Source organism: Microtus ochrogaster (assembly GCF_000317375.1).
Source record: "Microtus ochrogaster isolate Prairie Vole_2 chromosome 6 unlocalized genomic scaffold, MicOch1.0 chr6_random_2, whole genome shotgun sequence".
Taxonomy (NCBI): domain Eukaryota; kingdom Metazoa; phylum Chordata; class Mammalia; order Rodentia; family Cricetidae; genus Microtus; species Microtus ochrogaster.
Genome location: NW_004949095.1, coordinates 250,836 through 258,198, shown reverse-complemented (window position 1 = coordinate 258,198; position 7,363 = coordinate 250,836). Strand labels below are relative to the sequence as shown.

Here is a 7,363-nt window from a genome sequence, read left to right as displayed (position 1 = left end):
AGTTCGAGACCAGCCTGGTCTACAAGAGCTAGTTCCAGGACAGGCTCCAAAACCAGAGAAACCCTGTCTCGAAAAACCAAAAAAAAAAAAAAAAAAATCAAGAAAGCAAACCTGTTGTTAAATCAGATAAACCAAATATAGTAGAAGGTTCTTTCACAACTTCTGTTACTTTTTCCTCAATTTTCAACTCTAATTCAGAATTGCCATCTTCATCTTGCCTGGCTGCTATGACTAACTTCAGAAGATAACTAGATCAACTGAAAATACATTTTTAGATGATTAGTATGTGTTTGAAGCTTTCTTAAACAGCATATTCTTCAGGCTACATATTTATTTTAGCATTTATAATGCAAATGTTTCCAACCCTTGTCCCCTAACACTTATACACACTTTTGAGAAGATGTCTCCTTAAAGAGACCAGGTTGATCTTTAATTTGCCAGCCCTCAGCATGAGGATCTTGGGGGAGGATTGAAGAGGGGGAGAGGAGAGGCAGGGAGGGGAGCAGAAAAAAATGTAGAGCCCAATAAATATCAATGAAAAAATTTAACAGCCCTCCTGCAAGGCTGTTAAATGCTAGGATTACTGGCATGCACTACCACGTGGAGCCACTATCAATGCCCCATGTCAAGGGGGTGTAGAAGGCATGCATTCCCCAAAGTGCTGAACTACTTCTATTTAAACATAATCAGGAGGGCAGTAGCTACTTCCTTAAGGGTATGAAACTCCCTGTTCATCAGACTGTAAAGAGAGAAAGAAAAAGAAATAAAGGCTTTATTTTCCACTACAACCTGTGATTTCAAATGATCAGAAGCCCACTGGCTGATTTTGTTTTGCCTGTGACTAGCCTTGCAACTCTTAAATGTAGTTTTAGAACTGCAAAATAATTCTCTTAGATTATGACTGTTCTATATACATCAAACCCCAAGTTGGCTTAGAAATCGTATATATGTATTAATTTCTCATGAGTGATAGTTTGGAAAGAGTATAAAGATCAATTTATGGACTACAAGATTTGTTGAAAGAACTTGCTGACACTTGTGTTTCCTATATGATCCAATAAACCACTCGGAGCACATATAAACACATTCTGGGAACAGAAGTATTGACTATTAAGTTTTCACGATTGTCTTCTGATGGAATGAAGAACAAAGTTCAATTGGCTTTTAGCAGGTCCGCCTCCATACAGCATATGGATTTCAAATTCTTTTGAAAAGCAAGATATTCTACAGAAAATTTAGTAAGACAAATCCACCTGAGTGTGTGTGTACATCCTGATTGAAAAATCAGTTTACAGTTTCTAAATCTTGACAGGCTCTCACCTCAGAGGCTGCCTCCGTTACTGTACCACACTTGAAAGGAGTTATTTAACTATTGTAGACTGGGTTGAGAGGGAAACTATTAGACACACTAACCGACACAGCCACTAATCTCAGTGTTTATTTTATCTGCATCACCCCTGGCCTTCGTGTATCTTTCATGATGATGTCCTCGAGGTTTACGGAGGTACCCCCTTCCTTTCTGTACTCCTTCCTGCCGCTCTCGTTCCTTCTCCCGGTTCCCTAAATCTGCCTCTCCACATTAAAAACCACCCCGGAGAAGGGCCTCCCCAGCGAGGAACGGTTACTCGCTTCTCTGCGGCAGAAAGATCAGGCCGTCTACACTTACTGCTTTCAGCCTCCTCGGGGACAGAGGCTAGGGACGGGGACAAGGCCGGAGCCGGGGCCGGGGCAAGGGCTGGGGCTGGAGCCGAGTCCGGCGTCGGAGCCGAGTCCAGAGCCGAATCTGCGGCCGGAGCTGGGACCGGAGCCGATTCCGGGGCCGGGGTCGGGACCCTGACCTGGGCCTCCTCCTCCTCCTGGGGTGGCAGCTCCTCCTCCGCCATATTCTCCATAGCTACGGCCTCCGTGCCAGGGATCGAGGAGGGGACTCGCGACGGAGCAAGAGAATTGACGTTAATGCCCACAGGGCTGGATCCAGGGCGGGGGAAGCAAATGGGAAGGCTGCACGGGTGCCACAGACGAACAGCTAAGCGCCAGTGTCACAACCCTGCCAGCCGAAAAACAGAGGGCCAGAGGCAGCGGTGCAGGCCTTCACGGGCTTCCCCTTCCCTGAGGCGTTACAACGCCACCACAGCCTGCGCAGAAGCGTGTCGTGGACACTGTCCAATGAGGAGTAAGAGTTCCGTTTCCTCGGTGCTTCTGGGCTCCACTGGCCGCCACCGAACAGAGCTAAGACTACAATACCCAAGAGCATCGCGTCCCATCCCGGGTGGGGCTCGGTTCCGGTCCTCGGAGGAAGTACACAGAGATCTCCGAGAACTCTAGAATTCCCTGGAGTGTTCGGCGCTTGGCTGGGTCAGAGCACAGAACTACATTTCCCAGCGTGCAGCGGGCTCGAGGAAGACGTCTTTGGCACCCGCGGGGACTTGGGAGTCGCCGCCGCCGCCGCCTCCGCCTCCGCCTCTGGTAAGTTAGGGTTTTCAGGACTCACGGCTTTTCGCTGAACTACAGCCTTCCGCTCCTGGCTCTGGTACCTGGATGCCTGTCTGCTTTGGGAACTGCGGGCCGAGGTGTGGCGGGACGACTCTGTGGGCTGGCCGGCTGTCGGCCCCGCTCTGTGGAGGGTGTGACTGGAAGCCAGGTTGCTCCAGCTGAGCTGAGGGGGATGGCGGCTTCCGAGGGGGTGGGCCTAGGCTGTGCAGGGGTCGCAGTGGCGCTTTTCAGTCAGGCGCGTTGAGGAAGAGTCCTGGGTCTGCTCCCGCCCCCCATTCCCAACTTTCCTCAGGCTTCTGAGCAGACCTCTCTTTTCTCTTCCTGTTTTGCCTCCTTGTTACCAGAACAAGCGCGGTGTGGTTGTGGGAGATGGTTTTGGCTGTTTGGACCTGTTTTTAGACTTTTAAAAACAGATCTGCGCATGGGACACTTAGATGCATTTTAGATTCTCCTAGGTAGGTGACCAGTGAATCCTCTGCACCCCAGATTTTATCGTTTTTATCCTGGGCTTGTTTTGCACCGAAGCCTTACTCGTTCTTTTTCTCTTTATTTCTGAGACGCACATTGGAGCAGACGGAACAAAAGCAAAACAAACGAACAACAAAACAAAACAACAAAAAAAAAGAATTTCCTTTTTGGTTGCCCCGCTTGGGACTGTCTTGAATGTTTAAAGGCAGGTATAAAACCCACACTTCCAGGGTGGTCAAGTCTTTGCTTAATAGGGTCAAGTCTTTGCTCGCTGGTCTATTTCCTCCTCTGTTGGGAAAGCGTAAGAAATGACACTTGATTTTGTGACCCTGTGAAGTGCCGTCTGGAAGTTCACCTTCTCATTGCCCTTCCTAAGTAGAAAGTGTGTTTGAAGGTGTTTTTCCTTTCCCGGTTTATTGTCCAGGAATCTTCTGCAAGTTCTAAAGTCCCTTTAAGGCTGCGAATGTGCTTACCTCAGTGGTAGAGTATTTGTTTAGCTCACAAGCTTGTAGGGCAGAGGCCTGATACTACAAGACAGCTAAAACGCTTTTTGTCAATCTATCACCTCTTTTTGACAAGTATTCTTTTTTTAAAAAAAATATTTATTATGTATACTGTAGTCTGTCCGCATGTATGCCTGCACATCGGAAGAGGGCATCAGATCTTATTAGAGATGGTGGGAATTGAACTCAGAACTTCTGGAAGAGCATTTTAACCTCTGAGCCATCTCTCCAGCCCTTGATGAGTATTCTTGTATGTAGAGTTGACTGACTGTTTAACAGTCATTAGAAATGCGATAATGGCACCAATTACAACTTAAAGAAATGTTAACTATATCAATGTACCATCCAAGACTTGAGAGTATCTTTAATTTCCTGAACCCCCACCCCACCCCTCATTCCTGTGCTCTTGGCAGCCCTTGCGAGGTTGAGGATGAAACCCAGGACTTTGGGTACGGACAGCAAGCACTGTATCTTATCTTTAAAAGACATCCTCAGCATTCAGTTAGATTCTTAATTTGAAAGCTTGATTCAATATTTTAATCTCATTTAATGCCATCTAAACAACACACTAAATTAATGGTAGCAAGGGGATTCAGTGGCAGTTTCAGTTCAGAATTCCTAAGTATGAAAGAATTTTCAGTTTTAAGACTTAAGAGAGTATTCTTAAACAGTTGCATTGCCAAATAAGCTATCTTATCTTTTTATTTATTTATTTTTTTTATTTTTTGAGATAGGGGTTTTCAATGTAGCCCTGGATGTCCTGGATCTTACTTTCTAGACCATACTGACCTCAAACTCAGAGGTACGCCTATGTCTGTCTTCATTTTCCAGCTGTTCTTCCATATCTTAAAGCAATAATAAACATAAATGCCACATGTTTTGTGGAGTTAAAAATTAAAATTAGCTTCCTGGGCAGAAGTGGCTTTGAGTATTTAGTGAGGGTACAGTTCCAAGCTATCTGCTAGTTCCACTGTCATGTAAAGAGTTGACAAGGGACAGCTTCAAAATCACTCCCTTGTCTGAAACTTGGTTTTGGTTGCTGAGTGTGACTTTCCGTGGGCTACTTGAGTGTCATTTAGGACTTGGTGTCTAGCTTTCCCTAACATGAGTTATCAAAGACAAAAAGATAATTAAATCTTAACTGAATATTTGATACTGTAAGTACTTTAGCTTTTCAGAGATGATTATTTGATTTTATAATAATCAGTGCTGAGAACATTGCTTCACGTAAATATGTAATGGGTACCAAACAGAAATGTGTCTATGATCATTTCAAAAATTATTGGAAATTTTTTTCTAATCTCAAACCAAAATTAATTTAACTTTTTTGAAATATGAAAGAAACTGAAGTCAGCAACTCAAACAGCAATTTGCATGCAAGCATTCTAAAACAATATAGTCCAAAGATGTAGTAATTAGTGCTGTAGGAAGGTATTAAAATTCTTTGTTTTCTGTAATCAAGCCATTATTAATGTGTTTCTAAAAGTAAAAATTTGCATGTCTAGTAAAAACACTGCAGTTCGAGCTGGAGAGATGGCTCAGAGGTTAAGAGCATTGCCTGTTTGTCCAAAGGTCCTGAGTTCAATTCCCGGCAACCCCATGGTGGCTCACAACCATCTGTAATGAGGTCTGGGTGCCCTCTTCTGGCCTACAGACATACACACAGACAGAATATTGTATACATAATAAATAAATAAAATAAAAAAAAACTTAAAAAAACCACTGCAGTTCATGCCACACAGCAGCCATGAATATGAGGGAAGGTACTAAAGGTAGCATTAGCTAGGGTTTTGTGGGTATGAAGGCATGTGCAATACAAAGTTCATTTGTATTGTGTTCAAGGCGCAGTGATGTCACTTGATGCAGGGCTGTGAGTATAACCAGAAACACCTAGGATTCATTACACACTACTTTCAATTAATTTTAGTCTTTGTGTGTTCAGCAACCCTTTAATGTTGCTAATATAAGATTGTAACCCATAGTTTAAGATGCTGGAATCTAGAGAACTGCTCAAACAGAAAATCCTCTTAAGTTATTTGTTTTAATTTGCATATAAAAGAATGTAAACTTTATGGCAAAATGAATTTAAAGAATGTCACAGCACACAGGGATGCTTTGCTTGTTAGTTTTAGGTCAAGTTGACATAGGGTAGAGACATATCTGGGAAGAGGAAATCTTATTTGAGAAAATATCTCCATTTTTGTTTGTTTTTTTGAGACAGGGTCTCACCTTATAGCTTTGGTTGGTCTGGAACTCATTATAAAACACTATACCCACCACCACCACCACCACCACTACCTCCCAAAACGAAACGAAAAGACCAGGCTGGCCTGGAACTCATGGAGATCTGCCTGTCTTTTCTTCCAGAATTCCGAGATTAAATGCATGTGCCACTTCTTTTGGTTAGGATACTTTGTTTGTTTGTTTATTGTTATTTATTGAGCTCTACATTTTTCTCTGCTCCCCTCTCTGCTTCTCCTCTCCTTCCTTCAGTCCTTCCCCCAAGGTCCCCATGCTCCCAATTTACTCAGGAGATCTTGTCTTTTTCTACTTTCTACTTCCCTTGTAGATTTTCTCTATGTAAATCTCTCTTAGTGTCCACATTGTTATCTAAGTTCTCTGGGATTGTGGTTTGTAGGCTGGCTTTCTTTGCTTTGTGTTTAAAAACCACGTATGAGTGAATACATGTGATAATTGTCTTTCTGTGCCTGGGTTACCTCACTCAAAATAATGTTTTCTAGCTTCATCAATTTTCCTGCAAAATTCAAGATGTCGGGTTTTTTTTTCTGCTGTGTAGTACTCCATTGTGTAAATATACCACATTTTTCTTATCCATTCTTCAATTGAGGGGCATTTACTTTGTTTCCAGGTTCTGGAAACGAATAAAGCTGCCATGAAGATAGCTGAGCACATGTCCTTGTGGCACGATTGAGCATCCTTTGGATATATACCCAAAAGTGTTATTGTTAGGTCTTGAGAAAGGTTGTTTCCTAATTTTCTGAGAAATCGCCACACTGACATCCAAAGGGGCTGTACCAGCTTGCATTCCCACCAGCAATGCAGAAGTGTTCCCTTTTCCCCACAACCTCTCCAGCATAACTTGTCATCAGTGTTTTTGATTTTGGCCATTCTTACAGGTGTAAGATGGAATCTCAGAGTTGTTTTGACTTGCATTTCTCTGATGACTAAGGATGTTGAACATTTCCTTAAGTGTTTTTCAGCCATTTTAGATTCCACTGTTGAGAGTTCTCTGTTTAGGTCTGTATTTCATTTTTTTTTATTGGATTATGTGATCTTTTGGTGTCCAATTTCTTGAGTTCTTTGTATATTTTGGAGATCAGACCTCTGATGTGGGGTTAGTGAAGATCTTTTCCCGTTTTGTAAGCTGTCGTTTTGTCTTGTTGACCATATCCTTTGCTTTACAGAAGCTTTTCAGTTTCAGGAGGTCCCATTTATTAATTGTTTCTCTCAGTGTCTGTGTTGCTGGGATTATATTTAGGAAGTGGTTCCCTGTGCCAATGCATTCAAGTGTACTTCCCACTTTCTCTTCTATAAGCTTCAGTGTGGCTGGCTTTATGGTGAGGCCTTTGATCCATTTGTACTTGAGTTTTGTGCTTGATGATAGGTATGGGTCTATTTTCATTCTTTTACATGTTGGTATCAAGTTATGCCAGCACCACTTGTTAAATATACATTTTTTTCCCATTTGATATTTTTTGCTTCTTTATCAAAGATCAGGTGTTCTAAGATGTGTAGATCTTTTTTCTTTTAATTTATTTATTTATTGAGGATTTCTGCCTCCTCCCCGCCACCGCCTCCCATTTCCCTCCCCCTCCCCCGATTAAGTCCCTCTCCCTCATCAGCTTGAAGAGCCATCAGGGTTCCCTGACCTGTGGGAA

The 7,363-nt window shown here is 42.8% G+C and overlaps 2 protein-coding genes across 5 annotated transcripts in view; one reads left to right on the top strand and one right to left on the bottom strand.

The window, feature by feature from the left end:
* The window catches only part of Trmt1l (tRNA methyltransferase 1 like), a 31,371-nt gene extending 29,191 nt beyond the window's left edge, over positions 1–2,180 (bottom strand). Inside the window, exon 1 of one of the 2 annotated variants that reach the window (XM_013352562.2) lies at positions 1,667–2,180. In XM_013352562.2, the coding sequence (XP_013208016.1) occupies positions 1,667–1,892 (226 nt within the window). In that variant the 5' untranslated portion in view covers positions 1,893–2,180. The remainder of the gene's footprint in view (positions 1–1,666) is intronic. The other variant, XM_013352563.2, reaches the window with a different exon arrangement.
* A 237-nt stretch (positions 2,181–2,417) lies between these two features.
* Positions 2,418–7,363, top strand: part of Swt1 (SWT1, RNA endoribonuclease homolog) — an 85,165-nt gene continuing 80,219 nt past the window's right edge. For 2 of the 3 annotated variants that reach the window (XM_026787627.1, XM_013352480.2), the window contains exon 1: positions 2,418–2,466. The gene's annotated coding sequence lies outside the window, so the exon portion shown is untranslated. Of the gene's footprint in view, positions 2,467–2,491; positions 2,571–7,363 lie in introns of those variants that run through there. The other variant, XM_026787626.1, reaches the window with a different exon arrangement.